The sequence below is a fragment of the Oncorhynchus keta genome, unplaced genomic scaffold, assembly GCF_023373465.1.
Source record: "Oncorhynchus keta strain PuntledgeMale-10-30-2019 unplaced genomic scaffold, Oket_V2 Un_contig_3892_pilon_pilon, whole genome shotgun sequence".
Taxonomy (NCBI): Eukaryota; Metazoa; Chordata; class Actinopteri; order Salmoniformes; family Salmonidae; genus Oncorhynchus; species Oncorhynchus keta.
In genome coordinates this window covers 28,203-46,401 of record NW_026287485.1, presented here as the reverse complement: position 1 = coordinate 46,401, position 18,199 = coordinate 28,203, and the positions used below count along the sequence as shown (strand labels likewise).

Here is an 18,199-nt window from a genome sequence, read left to right as displayed (position 1 = left end):
GTAGTAACCCTTCTCTCTCTCTCTGTCCTGGTCTTCCCACAGAGAAACTGATAGTGTGCATCACTAGAAGAGAGCAGCCTCTACCGGCCTACTGCCCCTGCTGAACCTCTGGACACTCACTGAGGGACCACTGACTCCACTAGAACTGGACTCTCTCCTTCTGTGTCTTTTTCTCTTTCCTTTCTCTCTTTTTCCCTCTCCTCTCAATTTCTTAATCTTCTTTCCCTCTTATCTCTTTCGGGGTCTGTGACATAAGCCACTTGCATGACCTTCAGCCTTCCTCACCTCCCTAGCTCTCCCTCATTCCTCTATTTAGACTGACTTTTAGCCACTAAAGGAACACTATGGACTCCTGACATCCCTCTTCTACCTGTCGACACTACTATGACATAAGACCACTTCTAATTTAGTAACTCCTCCCACCACAGTGACACACTAACCCCCAACACTACACTAACTCCTCCCACCACAATAGGGACAGTTGTGACTTCAACTGGGAACGTTCACCACCACAGTAACAAAGCTAAACAAAAGGGAACTGTTGGAATGGGATTCAAACTGTAACTGAACTTAAACTGACAAACCCCTTTTTTTACTGGAATGGTTAAAACTGCATTTCTACAAGTGATTGTGAAGATTTCCAGTCAAGGTTTTTTTTATTTTCTTGTGATAACTAATTACCACTAAACTTCTGTTTCTCAACAAAGAATCAATGTTTGTTGATCTACCGCCGGTGTTGCTTTGGTCTTTGTTGGAGGTGTGATTGCTGAGTTGTGGTTCTGACTACAGTGATGAACACGTGCCAAACTACACACCACTATTGCAGTAACTTTCTACTACAGAGTATTTCTGAACACTGCTTCTCTTCTCAGAGCCATCTGTTGTGATGTTCTAGTGTATATGACATCATTGGGTGATGTCAGACAGGCACTGGTGTGCCATTGGGCAGTGTTGTGGGAATGTAAGTAGCTTGACGACCACTTTAACATTTTACACATGGATCTTGCGTCACAGAACATTCTTGATTGTCTGTTCTGCATATTATATTTCTATGATTTTCAGCCTTGTATAATAGACCAGTGAACAGTTTCGGCTCTATTCAATACATTTCCATCTGTGTGGCTCTTCAGCGTCATTGTTATACCCCCTTTCTCAACTCGCTCTGGTTCTAATGGTTCTCCTGAAGCTATGGGAGAAACCACAGATTTGATTGTTGATCAAGTGACTGCATTTCTTTCAATCTGCAAATCTATATATATATATGAATGTGTAAATATGTGATCGCCTTCAACTACGTCTGTGTGGCTCATGGCTAACTGGAGTGCCTCGTTCGTTGGTGTTTTTAAGGTGGGATGGGGGTTTTCCCTGGGGGGTATCATTCACTAGCAGCAACATTCCAGAACATTGAATCCAAATGGAATGTTTAGAACAGTTTTTTGTGTGTGTTCCGCATAATAACACAATGGAATGTATAGAGTTGATATGATTGATGCTCTGCATATGGAACAGAGAGAACCATTCTAGTGCCATACGTTCCACGTCAGACGGGATGGTTCCAGCCTACTGAACCTACGCCTGGGTGTCCATCTACCCTGCTGGACTGGCTGGTGTCCATGGAGACCACAGAACACTAAGAGGGGAGAGGACACATTTAGCTGGTTGTTTCCCCCAGACTGAGTTCCTTTAGTACCGTAGACAACATTATTATTCTCAGTGCAGAGTAAGATGTAGATATTTTCTCAGTAGATTAAAGCACTAGGGGTAAAAGCGTTTCTTGGTTCCTTTGATTATTTTCATGCCAATCCAACACTACAAATGGTCAGTCTCAGAAAAATGTAAATGAGTTGCCTTGTAACCAGATATAGTCCTAGAATGAGATGATCTAGAACTGATACAGGAAATGATGTGGGAGTGGAATCCAATGGGAAAGTGGGACTAAAGAGGGGCGGAGCATAATTAAATTAGCAAGATTTGTATAAGTGCAAAGACCTGATTTTGATTCTAGTTGCTATTTAAAAAATAAATAAAATAAAAGCAAATGTAACTATATATAGAAGATAAATATTTGTTAATTTGACTGGTTTTATGTATTGTTTTTATATTTTATGATTTGGGTTTATTCGTCTTGCAGGTATTGTGGGTGAATGCATATGCAATCAGGTTTATTTTTGAATTGAGAAACATTTATGGTTTATATATTTTAATTAAAGAGAAAACAAGCAAAACACAATGTAAAATCAATTTTGCATTCCAAATGATCCCCTATTCCCAATATAGTACACTACTAAATGGCCTGATATGGCTCTGGGTGAAAGTAGTTAACTATATAGGGGACAGGGGGACATTTAGGAGACAGTCCAACTCTCAATTTCTGTCAACAGTTTATTATTGGAACGCTGATCTAAAATGTGATTCTGGATGAAAACCTTAATCTCTTCTTCTATGCCTTGGCTCTTAATGTTGCACATTTCTCTCATGAATGGAATATGTAACAAGCAATACTGTTTATAATAAAATAAAAAGTGCTTTTTTTCAATACTGGCCTTGACTTTTTTTTCTCTAGCTCTGTGTGTGATTTGAGAAATGCATGTGTTGCAGTAAATGTTAGTAGTTCTCACTGTACAGTTGTACTCTTCATAAACACAAACATCAATCATAAGGTGTCATGCAGTGTTGAGACGCTGAAATCAATGGGTGAAGTAACGCACGCCTCTGATTGGCTAAAGTCAACAGAATACTTTTCAACATTGAACTGAAGATTTCAACAGGTTTGCTCTTGATCAGATCAAATGGCTCTTCCGCTGAGTGCGGTGCGACAGACGTTGATTATCAACGACGAGCCGAAATGACCCCATGATTCGGATGTGCAGGCTTGGCTTTTCCCACGTTAACTACGCATGAGAACACGCACGATCGCCCCTCGCGATTTTGACGTTGAAGAGAACTCCTTTCTGAAGTGTGACGTCAGTCCGTGAATTTGACCACGTTGTGGGAATATGTCAACATTAACTATTTGAAACAAATTGGTTGGCGATATTCAGATTTTCGAGAAAGCAAGTCACTAGAAAAGAAAAAGCCCTGACTGGCATCGAAAAGGTAAGCATGTGCATTAGCTAGCCGTCCAGCTAACACATTTAGCTAACGTCACCAGACTTTAGTTTCTAGTTCCCCGGCACGAGTGTGCTGAAAAGTATACATATTAAACTCATTACTGAATGTGCACTAATGCAACACATTAACATTTGTGTTTTTGATTGTAGGCCTATTGTCAGTGTGTCTTTTAAGTGGAGGTCGCCCACAACACGCTTTGAGTTGCATGGCGTTCCAACAAGCGTTCCAACGGAACAAGCTGTCTTCTCTAGCAAAAACACTGACTAACAAGTGATACGAATAGCTGAACTAATTGTATTCTAGTCATGAAACGAATGTGTTAACTAATACATGACAAAAGAGTCCCAAATGTAAAGTACTAGCCACTCACCCCGGTGGTGTGTATTTATGGAGGCCAAGGGAAGCTAGGATTACCCAAGAAAAAAAATAACATTCTCGTATTTCTTTCTGTGTTTCATAATTTTCCTTCAATTCGCAAGAGGTTGAATGGATATCACAGGAGAAAGCATCCGAGCGAGCGAAACAGCGCCCCTCTGTCTCTCTACGTGCAGGCCATCTATCTGATCCTGTCTGGTCCAAACAAGTATGACATTGTTGCTGCCCGTAGCATCTCACAACCAACTTCACACCTTGTCTTTTCAGCCCAGTCTTCTCCAAGCACGACATTTTGAGACAATGAATGAAAATCCGGTTTTAACATTGTTTCACTTCGTCAAATGCTGTATGCCGTCAGATCAATCTGCAGTTATTTAAATCTCTTCCCCATTTTCCCCTACATCCCTTTCTATCCTCTAAACCCCACAACTCTATCCCTCTCTCCGTGCTACCCACTGCCTCCCCCCTTCTCCCCTACATCCCTTTCTATCCTCTAAACCCCACAACTCTATCCCTCTCTCTGTGCTACCCACTGCCTCCCCCCCTTCTCCCCTCCTCTAAACCCCACAACTCTATCCCTCTCTCCGTGCTACCCACTGCCTCCCCCTTCTCCCCTACATCCCCCTACAACCCCCTTTCTATCCCTCTCTCTATCCCTGCTCCCGTGCCCCACTGCCTCCCCCTTCTCCCTACATCCCTTTCTATCCTCTAAACCCCACAACTCTATCCCTCTCTCCGTGCTACCCACTGCCTCCCCCTTCTCCCCTACATCCCTTTCTATCCTCTAAACCCCACAACTCTATCCCTCTCTCCGTCCCCCTTCTCCCCTACATCTTTCTATCCTCAAACCCCACAACTCTATCCCTCTCTCCGTGCTTCTCCCCCTTCTCCCCTTTCTATCCTCTAAACCCCACAACTCTATCCCTCTCTCCGTGCTACCCACTGCCTCCCCCTCTTCTCCCCCTCCCCCTTCTCCCCTACATCCCTTTCTATCCTCTAAACCCCACAACTCTATCCCTCTCTCCGTGCTACCCACTGCCTCCCCCCTTCTCCCCTACATCCCTTTCTATCCTCTAAACCCCACAACTCTATCCCTCTCTCCGTGCTACCACCTGCCTCCCCCTTCTCCCCTACATCCCTTTCTATCCTCTAAACCCCACAACTCTATCCCTCTCTCCGTGCTACCCACTGCCTCCCCCTTCTCCCCTACATCCCTTTCTATCCTCTAAACCCTATCCCTCTCTCCGTGCTACAACTCTATCCTCTAAAACCCCACAACTCTATCCCTCTCTCCGTGCTACCCACTGCCTCCCCCTTCTCCCCTACATCCCCTATCCTCCCCCACAACTCTATCCCTCTCTCCGTCCTGCTGTCTCTGTCTCCTCTACCACTCTATCCCCCCTCTCCATTCTACCCAATACCCCCAACCCACCCCTCCCTCTCAGGGTGGAGGCCAAGAAGAGGAGGATGTGGAGGTACCGTCTGCCTGGCTTTGAGTTGAGGCTCCTGGAGGAACTACAGAGACAGAAGCACAACAGTCTCTACTGTGATACCCTGTTACAGACTGATGGTGAGGGAGTGATGGAGAGACTGCAGTCTACTGTGATAACCTGTTACAGACTGATGGTGAGGGATGAGGGGAGTGATGGAGAGACTGCAGTCTACTGTGATACCCTGTTACAGACTGATGGTGAGGGATGAGGGGAGTGATGGAGAGACTGCAGTCTACTGTGATACCCTGTTACAGACTGATGGTGAGGGATGAGGGGAGTGATGGAGAGACTGCAGTCTACTGTGATACCCTGTTACAGACTGATGGTGAGGGAGGAGGGGAGTGATGGAGAGACTGCAGTCTACTGTGATACCCTGTTACAGACTGATGGTGAGGGATGAGGGGAGTGATAGAGAGACTGCAGTCTACTGTGATAACCTGTTATAGACTGATGGTGAGGGAGGAGGGAGTGATGGAGAGACTGCAGTCTACTGTGATACCCTGTTACAGACTGATAGTGAGGGAGGAGGGGAGTGATGGTGAGACTGCAGTCTACTGTGATACCCTGTTACAGACTGATGGTGAGGGATGAGGGGAGTGATGGAGAGACTGCAGTCTACTGTGATAACTTGTTATAGACTGATGGTCAAATCAAATCAAAATCAAATCAAATTTATTTATATAGCCCTTCGTACATCAGCTGATATCTCAAAGTGCTGTACAGAAACCCAGCCTAAAACCCCAAACAGCAAACAATGCAGGTGTAAAAGCACGGTGGCTAGGAAAAACTCCATAGAAAGGCCAAAACCTAGGAAGAAACCTAGAGAGGAACCGGGCTATGTGGGGTGGCCAGTCCTCTTCTGGCTGTGCCGGGTAGAGATTATAACAGAACATGACCAAGATGTTCAAATGTTCATAAATGACCAGCATGGTCGAATAATAATAAGGCAGAACAGTTTAAACTGGCAGCAGCACAGTCAGGTGGACTGGGGACAGCAAGGAGCCATCATGTCAGGTAGTCCTGGGGCACGGTCCTAGGGCTCAGGTCCTCCGAGAGAGAGAAAGAAAGAGAGAATTAGAGAGAGCATATGTGGGGTGGCCAGTCCTCTTCTGGCTGTGCCGGGTGGAGATTATAACAGAACGTGGCCAAGATGTTCAAATGTTCATAAATGACCAGCATGGTTGAATAATAGTAAGGCAGAACAGTTGAAACTGGAGCAGCAGCATGGCCAGGTGGACTGGGGACAGCAAGGAGTCATCATGTCAGGTAGTCCTGGGACATGGTCCTAGGGCCCAGGCCAGTTGAAACTGGAGCAGCAGCATGGCCAGGTGGACTGGGGACAGCAAGGAGTCATCATGTCAGGTAGTCCTGGGGCATGGTCCTGGGCTCAGGTCCTCCGAGAGAGAGAAAGAAAGAGAGGAGAGAATTAGAGAACTGCACACTTAGATTCACACAGGACACCGAATAGGACAGGAGAAGTACTGCAGTCTATGTGATAACAAACTGATGGTGAGCCCCCGATGAGGGGAGTGATGGAGAGACTGCAGTCTACTAAATACCCTGTTAGGCTGAGACTGATGGTGAGGGATGAGGGGAGTGATGGAGAGACTGCAGTCTACTGTGATACCCTGTTACAGACTGATGGTGAGGGATGAGGGGAGTGATGGAGAGACTGCAGTCTACTGTGATACCCTGTTACAGACTGATGGTGAGGGATGAGGGGAGTGATGGAGAGACTGCAGTCTACTGTGATACCCTGTTACAGACTGATGGTGAGGGAGGAGGGGAGTGATGGAGAGACTGCAGTCTACTGTGATACCCTGTTACAGACTGATGGTGAGGGATGAGGGGAGTGATGGAGAGACTGCAGTCTACTGTGATACCCTGTTACAGACTGATGGTGAGGGAGGAGGGGAGTGATGGTGAGACTGCAGTCTACTGTGATACCCTGTTACAGACTGATTTTGAGGGATGAGGGGAGTGATTGAGAGACTGCAGTCTACTGTGATACCCTGTTACAGACTGATGGTGAGGGAGGAGGGGAGTGATGGTTAGACTGCAGTCTACTGTGATACCCTGTTACAGACTGATGATGAGGGGAGTGATGGAGAGATTGCAGTCTACTGTGATAACCTGTTATAGACTGATGGTGAGGGGAGTGATGGAGAGGCTGCAGTCTACTGTGATACCCTGTTACAGACTGATGGTGAGGGAGGAGGGGAGTGATGGAGAGACTGCAGTCTACTGTGATAACCTGTTACAGACTGAGGGAGGAGAGGAGGAGGGGGGGTGGAATGGAGCATACTGAGCAGAGATGAGAGATAATCCTGTTCATCTCTCATGTTGCTCAGGCTCACCTCTCATGGGTCCTTTAACTGCTCATCTCTCATGTTGCTCAGCGCTCCATGTCCTTTCCTACTGCTCATCTCTCATGTTGCTCAGCGCTCCATGTCCTTTCCTACTGCTCATCTCTCATGTTGCTCAGTGCTCCATGTCCTTTCCTACTGCTCATCTCTCATGTTGCTCAGATGTCCTTTCCTACTGCTCATCTCTCATGTTGCTCAGCGCTCCATGTCCTTTCCTACTGCTCATCTCTCATGTTGCTCAGTGCTCCATGTCCTTTCCTACTGCTCATCTCTCATGTTGCTCAGCCCTCCATGTCCTTTCCTACTGCTCATCTCTCATGTTGCTCAGCGCTCCATGTCCTTTCCTACTGCTCATCTCTCATGTTGCTCAGTGCTCCATGTCCTTTCCTACTGCTCATCTCTCATGTTGCTCAGCGCTCCATGTCCTTTCCTACTGCTCATCTCTCATGTTGCTCAGCGCTCCATGTCCTTTCCTACTGCTCATCTCTCATGTTGCTCAGCGCTCCATGTCCTTTCCTACTGCTCATCTCTCATGTTGCTCAGCGCTCCATGTCCTTTCCTACTGCTCATCTCATGTTGCTCAGCGCTCCATGTCCTTTCCTACTGCTCATCTCTCATGTTGCTCAGCGCTCCATGTCCTTTCCTACTGCTCATCTCATGTTGCTCAGCGCTCCATGTCCTTTCCCTACTGCTCATCTCTCTCATGTTGCTCAGCCCTCCAGTGCATGTCCTTTCCTACTGCTCATCTCTCATGTTGCTCAGCGCTCCATGTCCTTTCCTACTGCTCATCTCTCATGTTGCTCAGCGCTCCATGTCCTTTCCTACTGCTCATCTCTCATGTTGCTCAGTGCTTGTCCTTTCCTACTGCATCTCCAGTTGCTCAGCGCTCCATGTCCTTTCCTACTGCTCATCTCTCATGTTGCTCAGCGCTCCATGTCCTTTCCTAAAAAACCACTCCATGTCCTTTCTCATCATGTTGCTCAGATGTCCTTTCCTAATCTCTCATGTTGCTCAGCGCTCCATGTCCTTTCCTAAATGTTGCTCAGCTCCATGCTCCAATCTCTCATGTTGCTCCATGTCCTTTCCTACTGCTCATCTCTCATGTTGCTCAGCGCTCCATGTCCTTTCCTTACTGCTCATCTCTCATGTTGCTCAGCGCTCCATGTCCTTTCCTACTGCTCATCTCTCATGTTGCTCAGTGCTCATGTCCTTTCCTACTGCTCACCTCATTGCTCAGTTTTTTCCTACAACATCCATCTATTCATCTCTCATGTTGCTCAGCGCTCCATGTCCTTTCCTACTGCTCATCTCTCATGTTGCTCAGCGCTCCATGTCCTTTCCTACTGCTCATCTCTCATGTTGCTCAGCACTCCAGTGCTCCATGTCCTTTCCTACCGCTCAGCTAAAAACCACTCCGCTCTCACAGGAGAAAAACAAACTGCTGCTCCAAATTCGTTCCATTCGTTAAAATCACAATTTAACCAACATCCATCTATTGTTGTGACTACCTGGACCTACCTATTGGTTTTAACCAACATCCATCTATTGCTGTGACTACCTGGACCTACCTATTGGTTTTAACCAACATCCATCTATTGCTGTGACTACCTGGACCTACCTATTGGTTTTAACCAACATCCATCTATTGCTGTGACTACCTGGACCTACCTATTGGTTTTAACCAACATCCATCTATTGTTGTGACTACCTGGACCTACCTATTGGTTTTAACCAACATCCATCTATTGTTGTGACTACCTGGACCTACCTATTGGTTTTAACCAACATCCATCTATTGTTGTGACTACCTGGACCTACCTATTGGTTTTAACCAACATCCATCTATTGTTGTGACTACCTGGACCTACCTATTGGTTTTAACCAACATCCATCTATTGTTGTGACTACCTGGACCTACCTATTGGTTTTAACCAACATCCATCTAGTGTTGTGACTACCTGGACCTACCTATTGGTTTTAACCAACATCCATCTATTGTTGTGACTACCTGGACCTACCTATTGGTTTTTACCAATTGAAACCAAACCAAATGGATTTAAATGAAAAGTATTTGAATAAACATTTCTAATCGGCTGCATGTCATATAAACACTCTAAATAGGATGATTACATTTCTAATAGGCTGCATGTCATATAAACACTCTAAATAGGATGATTACATTTCTAATAGGCTACATGTCATATAAACACTCTAAATAGGATGATTACATTTCTAATAGGCTACATGTCATATAAACACTCTAAATAGGATGATTAAATTTCTAATAGGCTACATGCTACAATATTTAGAGAACTTCATGACAGTAGCTAAAGCAAGGGGCTTATAGCAGCACACCAGTAGACTACAGATGCATGCTGGGCCGGGCACGCCCTGAGCTGGTGAAGTGAGCACTACTGGAGAGAAAGTGGAGCGGGCGAGAAGGCCGACCCTCCAGCCTTTGGTAATCTCGCTCCACCTTCCAGTCACATTGGGCCCCTCGCTCCACCTTCCAGTCACATTGGGCCCCTCGCTCCACCTTCCAGTCACATTGGGCCCCTCGCTCCACCTTCCAGTCACATTGGGCCCCTCGCTCCACCTTCCAGTCACATTGGGCCCCTCGCTCCACCTTCCAGTCACATTGGGCCCCTCGCTCCACCTTCCAGTCACATTGGGCCCCTCGCTCCACCTTCCAGTCACATTGGGCCCCTCGCTCCACCTTCCAGTCACATTGGGCCCTTCGCTCCACCTTCCAGTCACATTGGGCCCCTCGCTCCACCTTCCAGTCACATTGGGCCCCTCGCTCCACCTTCCAGTCACATTGGGCCCTCGCTCCACCTTCCAGTCACATTGGGCCCTCGCTCCACCTTCCAGTCACATTGGGCCCCTCGCTCCACCTTCCAGTCACATTGGGCCCTCGCTCCACCTTCCAGTCACATTGGGCCCCCTCGCTCCACCTTCCAGTCACATTGGGCCCCTCGCTCCACCTTCCAGTCACATTGGGCCCCTCGCTCCACCTTCCAGTCACATTGGGCCCCTCGCTCCACCTTCCAGTCACATTGGGCCCCTCGCTCCACCTTCCAGTCACATTGGGCCTTCCACCTTCCAGTCACATTGGGCCCTCGCTCCACCTTCCAGTCACATTGGGCCCCTCGCTCCACCTTCCAGTCACATTGGGCCCCCCGCTCCACCTTCCAGTCACATTGGGCCCCTCGCTCCACCTTCCAGTCACATTGGGCCCCTCGCTCCACCTTCCAGTCACATTGGGCCCTCGCTCCACCTTCCAGTCACATTGGGCCCCTCGCTCCACCTTCCAGTCACATTGGGCCCCTCGCTCCACCTTCCAGTCACATTGGGCCCCTCGCTCCACCTTCCAGTCACATTGGGCCCCTCGCTCCACCTTCCAGTCACATTGGGCCCCTCGCTCCACCTTCCAGTCACATTGGGCCCTCGCTCCACCTTCCAGTCACATTGGGCCCCTCGCTCCACCTTCCAGTCACATTGGGCCCCTCGCTCCACCTTCCAGTCACATTGGGCCCCTCGCTCCACCTTCCAGTCACATTGGGCCCCTCGCTCCACCTTCCAGTCACATTGGGCCCCTCGCTCCACCTTCCAGTCACATTGGGCCCTCGCTCCACCTTCCAGTCACATTGGGCCCCTCGCTCCACCTTCCAGTCACATTGGGCCCCCCGCTCCACCTTCCAGTCACATTGGGCCCCCGCTCCACCTTCCAGTCACATTGGGCCCCCGCTCCACCTTCCAGTCACATTGGGCCCCTCGCTCCACCTTCCAGTCACATTGGGCCCCTCGCTCCACCTTCCAGTCACATTGGGCCCCCCGCTCCACCTTCCAGTCACATTGGGCCCTCGCTCCACCTTCCAGTCACATTGGGCCCCCCGCTCCACCTTCCAGTCACATTGGGCCCCTCGCTCCACCTTCCAGTCACATTGGGCCCCTCGCTCCACCTTCCAGTCACATTGGGCCCCCGCTCCACCTTCCAGTCACATTGGGCCCTCGCTCCACCTTCCAGTCACATTGGGCCCCTCGCTCCACCTTCCAGTCACATTGGGCCCCTCGCTCCACCTTCCAGTCACATTGGGCCCCCGCTCCACCTTTCCAGTCACATTGGGCCCTCGCTCCACCTTCCAGTCACATTGGGCCCCCGCTCCACCTTCCAGTCACATTGGGCCCCGCTCCACCTTCCAGTCACATTGGGCCCCTCGCTCCACCTTCCAGTCACATTGGGCCCCTCGCTCCACCTTCCAGTCACATTGGGCCCCCGCTCCACCTTCCAGTCACATTGGGCCCCTCGCTCCACCTTCCAGTCACATTGGGCCCCTCGCTCCACCTTCCAGTCACATTGGGCCCCTCGCTCCACCTTCCAGTCACATTGGGCCCTCGCTCCACCTTCCAGTCACATTGGGCCCTCGCTCCACCTTCCAGTCACATTGGGCCCCTCGCTCCACCTTCCAGTCACATTGGGCCCCTCGCTCCACCTTCCAGTCACATTGGGCCCGCTCCTCTCACATACTCTGGAATGAATGGAACGGTGTCAGACACATGGAAACCACATTGAAGTCCATTCCAGACATTAAAATTAGCCTGTCCTCCTATAGCTCCTTCCACCAGCCTCCACTGGTCTCTACTGTGATACCCTGCTATAGACTGATGGTGAGAGGGGGAGGGTGGGAGGAGAGAGGGGGAGGGAGGGAGGGACAGTAATGAAATGATGTAAAGTAACCAAATGATTGATGTAAGTTAGGGAGACCTAATGAGGTTTAGATTGAGGATAGTAAATAAATGGATCAATCAAATCCAACTGCCATTCTTCCTCTCCTTCCACATGCCCTTATTTCACACCTAAACCCCAGTAGGCCTTCATCACATTTCCTAACCTGCATTATCAATGTAGCTAATGATGTCACATTTCTCTCTTCCCACAGGATTGTCAGTCCCGGCCCACAGCTGCATCCTGGCTGCCCTGAGCCCCTACCTGTCCAATGCCCTGTCCAACCAGTCATCCCCCCTCCCGGCTGGGCAGAGATGGCCACTCAAGCTCCAGGCTGTGAAGGCCCAGACCCTGCTGAAGCTGGTGGATCTCCTGTACTCCGGAGAGCTGGAGGGAGAGGGCACCATGGAACAAGAAGAGGTTATGGCCGCTGCCTGTAAGCTGGGCATAGGCCGCTTGGTGGAGGGGTGGAAGGACCGGGGGAGGGAGGGAGAGGGGGAGGAGGAGAGGGAGGTGCAGTCTCAGAGACGTGGGGGTGCAGACGGAGGGAGGAGAGACACAGGTGGGGGCGTTGGTGGAGATGGGGACACAGACTGTGGACTGTAATGGAGGTATTTACATGACTTTCCTCAGTCCTCTCCCTGATGCTCTCCCTACACCCCTCCTACTAGTCCAGAGCAGCAGTGAAGGCCAGCAGCACACAACTCACACGGCACCCCCTTCCCTGAGTCCCCAGATTATGACCCCCACTTCACACCCCAGTTCCACCCCACCCAGCGTCAAAGCACCGGTCAACTGTGGAACAGCTCCCTTTAGAACCCACCCTCGGACCTCTGAACCGGAGGTCACAAACCTCTCATCGTCCTCTGTTGTCCTGAGCGGTGACATGGTCACCCAGAGTGACGATTCAGACCACCCCACGACACCCCGGGAGGAGAGTGCCGTCCCAGAATGCTCTGTGGCAGAGAACGGCGTAACGGAGAGGAGGATGGAGAAGAGGGAGCAGCAGCTGACATCACACACTGGGAGAGCAGAGGAAGGAGGAACAGGGGAGTGTCTGGAGAGGAGAGGTATGAGGGGATGACAGTTATTTTACACATCCTTTGGGGTTTCTAGTTATTTTCTGAATCTCATGTTGTTTATTTGTGTCTGTGTCATGTACTGTAAAGTGTGTTGCCGTGTATAACTGCACTGTAAATAAGATGTGATTGTGATTGTGAGGTGTGGTTGGGAGGAAGTGGCTGAGCGGACAGAGGCTGGAGAACACTCAGATCTCCATCAAGGTCAAGCTGAGGAGGAGGACCAGGGGACAGGTAGGTGGGGTGTCCAAAATGGCACCCGGTTCCCTGAATAGTGCCCTAGTTTTGACCTGGGCCCTGGTGAAAAGTAGTGCACTGTGTAGTGAATAGGGTGCTATTTTGGATGCTGAGTTTTTCTTTGCTAATGTGTGCCTCTGCTTGCTGTCTGGAGTCCAGGCTGGGTTAATGTAATAATAATAATAATAATAATAATAATAATAATAATGTAAAACCCCTTATTCTCACTCTTTTGATCTAAAAACTGCTTTATCAATACATTTGATTGATTGTTTAACAGCTGTGGGAGCTGGTCAGTGGGCAGGAGACGGACGGAAGCATCTCACCTGGTCAGGGGCAGGAAAGGGACGGAACCATCTCACCTGGTCAGGGGCAGGAAAGGGACGGAACCATCTCACCTGGTCAGAGGCAGGAGAGGGACGGAACCATCTCACCTGGTCAGAGGCAGCAGAGGGACGGAACCATCTCACCTGGTCAGAGGCAGGAGAGGGACGGAACCATCTCACCTGGTCAGGGGCAGGAAAGGGGCGGAACCATCTCACCTGGTCAGGGGCAGGAGAGGGACGGAACCATCTCACCTGGTCAGGGGCAGGAAAGGGACGGAACCATCTCACCTGGTCGGAGGCAGTTGGTCCTCGCTGCTCTGAAGAAGGTGAGTGACACAGTAACTATGAAACTGTTCTAACACTTCCAATGCCATTCTAACTGATTGTTGTCAGTCAGCAAAAAGATTAATTTGAGGGCTACATTTTCACTGCAGAATATTTTTGCCCATGAGTTTTGATACAGTGACTAGCCGTTACCATGTTAGGAAGCCATTGAGGGGTTTCTGAATACCCTGTCCATTATTCAAGTTAATCTGAGCTGTCAAAACAGCAGCACAACAGTTCAAATATATATTTCCTAAACATTACTTTTGAAACCCTGTTCAGGTGAAACCCTGCTGAAGACAGAATAGGTGTGTAAACGTTAGTATATAAATGTAATGGAGCCATGTGGTTTATCTTCTCTAAGTGTTCTAAAATGTCTCCTTTTATTCTGTCACGGCAGGAAACGCATGATCGCATGAGGACAAGACAACTACCACGCCAGCCTCTCCCCCCCGCCCCAGTCCCCAGCCCTCCCCCCGGTGCTCTCCCCTCGACACAGCTTTCCTCACCCCTCCACCCCGATCCCGCCCCACCTCCAAAACCACCACCGCCCAGTCAGCCTCCCTCAAACACTGCAGCTCCACCCATCATCCGACTCCACACCCAACACATGAACCACAGCTCGCCTTGCCCCAGCCTCCGGTACCTTCATTTATTTGACGATAAATAAAATAAAAACAATTCAACCACACATTTGAAAATGATCCAGGTTAACACAGCAATGTTTAACAACATATATCCGTTGTGGTCCTCTTGTTTTGGCCGGCAGGTAGAGGATTCGGACGAGCAGATTGAGAAGATGCTGGAAGACATCATGATGGGGTTGAACATACTGCCCCCTGTGGTTCTGGATAGGGACTGCGACAAACGCCACCATCTCCAAAGCCACGACAGACCGTCGGCCTGCTCCTGCTCGCATCATCCCGTCCACGCAAGGCACAGCGCCGTTGGCTCGGCTTCTCGTTGCGTGTGTTCCCATGGCTACGCGACAGGAAGTGATGATGCGTCGTCAACTGAAACAGGTATGTTTTGTAACATGTTATGTGATTGACCACCTTTCTCTACTGTTGTATCTACATCTGAGAAGACTTCATCTTTACATTTAGCAGATGCTCTTATCCAGAGCAATTAGGGTTAAGTGCCTTGCTAAAGGGCACATCAACAGATTTTCCATCTAGTCAGCTTGGGGATTTGAACCAGCAACCTTTCGGTTACTGGCCTAGCGCTCTTAACCCTAGGCAACCTGCTGCCTTGAATCTGACCCAGGCTCCTTGTTAACTTTGTTTTAAGGCTTTCTAGCGACTTAGGTCAGTGTTTCCCAAATCCAGTCCTCCAGTACCCCCAGCAGCCCAACTCCGGTCCTCCAGTACCCCCAGCAGCCCAACTCTGGTCCTCCAGTACCCCCAGCAGCCCAACTCTGGTCCTCCAGTACCCCCAGCAGCCCAACTCTGGTCCTCCAGTACCCCCAGCAGCCCAACTCTGGTCCTCCAGTACCCCAACAGCCCAACTCTGGTCCTCCAGTACCCCCAACAGCCCAACTCTGGTCCTCCAGTACCCCCAGCAGCCCAACTCCGGTCCTCCAGTACCCCCAACAGCACACATTTGTGTTGAAGCCCCAGACAAAAACACCTGATTCAACTTGTCACGGGCTTGATGTTTAGTTGACAAGTAGAAGTAGGTTTGCTGTTGGGGGTACTGTGGGACCAGAGTTGGGCTGTTGGGGGTACTGTGGGACCAGAGTTGGGCTGTTGGGGGTACTGGAGGACCAGAGTTGGACTGTTGGGGGTACTGGAGGACCAGAGTTGGGCTGTTGGGGGTACTGGAGGACCAGAGTTGGGCTGTTGGGGGTACTGGAGGACCAGAGTTGGGCTGTTGGGGGTACTGGAGGACCAGAGTTGGGCTGTTGGGGGTACTGGAGGACCAGAGTTGGGCTGTTGGGGGTACTGGAGGACCAGAGTTGGGCTGTTGGGGGTACTGGAGGACCAGAGTTGGGCTGTTGGGGGTACTGGAGGACCAGAGTTGGGCTGTTGTGGGTACTGGAGGACCAGAGTTGGGCTGTTGTGGGTACTGGAGGACCAGAGTTGGGCTGTTGGGGGTACTGGAGGACCAGAGTTGGGCTGTTGGGGGTACTGGAGGACCAGAGTTGGGCTGTTGGGGGTACTGGAGGACCAGAGTTGGGCTGTTGGGGGTACTGGAGGACCAGAGTTGGGCTGTTGGGGGTACTGGAGGACCAGAGTTGGGCTGTTGGGGCTACTGGAGGACCAGAGTTGGGCTGTTGGGGCTACTGGAGGACCAGAGTTGGGCTGTTGGGGGTACTGGAGGACCAGAGTTGGGCTGTTGGGGCTACTGGAGGACCAGAGTTGGGCTGTTGGGGGTACTGGAGGACCAGAGTTGGGCTGTTGGGGGTACTGGAGGACCAGAGTTGGGCTGTTGTGGGTACTGGAGGACCAGAGTTGGGCTGTTGGGGGTACTGGAGGACCAGAGTTGGGCTGTTGGGGCTACTGGAGGACCAGAGTTGGGCTGTTGGGGGTACTGGAGGACCAGAGTTGAGAAACACTGACTTAGTCTATGTATGATAAGTCATGTACCTTTTAAATGCTTGCCTTTCCTCAATTACTCACAGCATTGCTTGCACTTATCTCACGTGTCATCCATTACAATAGATTGATATTAGCACCCACACTTAGCTACCACCAGGCTGACCTCTATCTCTGTCTTTCTCTCTCAAGCCTTCCACTCCATCACCTCCTCCCATTTCGTCACCACGACAACCTCCTGCACAGTCACCCCTGACCTTTACCTGGACCCACAACTTCTGACCCCTCACCAATGTTCCACCTATCACCCCTCCACTCCCCTCTCTCATCCTCACCCCCACTTCTCCTGTAATGATTACTCCTCTGACTGGGCCTCCTATTGTTCAGGTGTCCAGTGCTCCTCTGAGAACGCCAAGAACCACCAGGAACTCCTGATCCGGTTCCAGAACTCTCAAAACCAGGAACTCCAGAACCGGAACTCCAAGAGCCTGGTGTTTGGATGTGGTGGCAACAGCAGCATCATGCCAGTCCACTCAGGCTCTTCACCAAGGCCTCCCCACCAGTCCCTTCCTCAGAGCCAGGCCTCTCTACTTTACGCAGGGGAAGAGGACCGAGATCCAGGGTTCTGGAAGGGTTCTGCCCAGACGGGCGTTCCGTCGACATACAGAGACCATGTTTGTAATCTGTCTTCTGCGGATTGTCTGTCGTCCAATGGAGACACTACTCCAAGTCATGTGAATGGAGACACTACTCCAAGTCAAGTGAATGGAGGGACCATCCCAAGTCATATGAATAGAGAGGCCATTCCAAGTCAGAGTCCGAGTCAGGCCACTACGAATCAGGAAGTTCCACAAGAAGAGGAACCTTCGGTCACCCCCGGTTTCCTACCCCCCTCTGAAACTGATGCTTCTGAACCACAACATCCAGCATGCCCACCAGATGGACTACATTTCCCAGAACTCCTTTCACTGCTGTCTCCAGGAAGTGAAACCCAGCCTTCCCAATCTCCTCCTCCACATTGGGAAGAGCTACGCCTGCCAAAATGTCTCTCACCTTTAAATTCACCGGAACCCTTACCCCCACCATCTCCGGCGAAACCCTTCCTTAAATCCCCATTCCGGCATCCTGTAACTCCATTCCATAGAATCCCTCAGCTGTCAAAGCTACCACCTTGGCTCTGCTGCACTCCGAGAAGACTACAGTTTCCACTGAGCTCCATGATCCACTCTCCACGCTCCCCAGGAAATCTGTGTGAATCTAAAAAATGCCTTGGGCTGCCGTGGGAATCCAACAACAACTCCGAGCAGATGGCTGATGGTCAATACAAGGCTAGCATTAGCAACAACTCCGAGCAGATGACTGATGGTCAATACAAGGCTAGCATTAGCAACAACTCCGAGCAGATGACTGATGGTCAATACAAGGCTAGCATTAGCAACAACTCCGAGCAGATGACTGATGGTCAATACAAGGCTAGCATTAGCAACAACTCCGAGCAGATGGCTGATGGTCAATACAAGGCTAGCATTAGCAACAACTCCGAGCAGATGGCTGATGGTCAATACAAGGCTAGCATTAGCAACAACTCCGAGCAGATGACTGATGGTCAATACAAGGCTAGCAGA

The 18,199-nt window shown here is 50.1% G+C and overlaps 2 protein-coding genes and 1 long non-coding RNA gene across 5 annotated transcripts in view; 2 read left to right on the top strand and 1 right to left on the bottom strand.

The window, feature by feature from the left end:
* LOC127924257 (catenin delta-1-like) overlaps nt 1-2,536 on the top strand; it is a 66,224-nt gene extending 63,688 nt beyond the window's left edge. Inside the window, exon 22 of the mRNA XM_052508827.1 lies at nt 43-2,536. Within this exon, the coding sequence (XP_052364787.1) occupies nt 43-104 (62 nt within the window). The 3' untranslated portion in view covers nt 105-2,536. The remainder of the gene's footprint in view (nt 1-42) is intronic.
* A 7,128-nt stretch (nt 2,537-9,664) lies between these two features.
* Nucleotides 9,665-12,007, bottom strand: LOC127924260 (uncharacterized). 3 transcript variants are annotated; one of them, XR_008117443.1, is made up of 4 exons: nt 11,779-12,007; nt 11,218-11,307; nt 10,474-10,533; nt 9,665-10,061 (listed from the first exon to the last, which is right to left on the bottom strand). It is a non-coding gene; the product is annotated as an uncharacterized LOC127924260 (long non-coding RNA). The 3 variants fall into 3 exon arrangements; XR_008117441.1 differs by lacking the exon at nt 11,779-12,007 and adding an exon at nt 11,631-11,740; XR_008117442.1 differs by lacking the exon at nt 11,779-12,007 and adding an exon at nt 11,631-11,740 and having other exon boundaries at nt 10,504-10,533.
* A 579-nt stretch (nt 12,008-12,586) lies between these two features.
* On the top strand, nt 12,587-18,194 carry LOC118381691 (uncharacterized). Its single transcript, XM_052508825.1, has 6 exons — nt 12,587-13,141; nt 13,293-13,384; nt 13,668-14,039; nt 14,438-14,679; nt 14,807-15,059; nt 16,767-18,194. Exons 1-5 carry the CDS (start codon nt 12,652-12,654, stop codon nt 14,808-14,810), a joined length of 1,200 nt encoding a protein of 399 aa, XP_052364785.1. The 5' UTR covers nt 12,587-12,651; the 3' UTR covers nt 14,811-15,059; nt 16,767-18,194.
* The last annotated feature ends 5 nt before the right edge of the window (nt 18,195-18,199 follow it).

Excerpts from the sequence above, each read along its gene's own strand:
- LOC118381691 (XM_052508825.1), top strand. The coding sequence starts at position 12,652 with ATGGGGACACAGACTGTGGACTGTAATGGAGGTATTTACATGACTTTC. Across the intron at positions 13,142-13,292 it reads GGAGTGTCTGGAGAGGAGAG|GTGTGGTTGGGAGGAAGTGG; the intron begins GTATGAGGGGAT and ends TGTGATTGTGAG. Across the intron at positions 14,040-14,437 it reads TCCTCGCTGCTCTGAAGAAG|GAAACGCATGATCGCATGAG; the intron begins GTGAGTGACACA and ends CTGTCACGGCAG.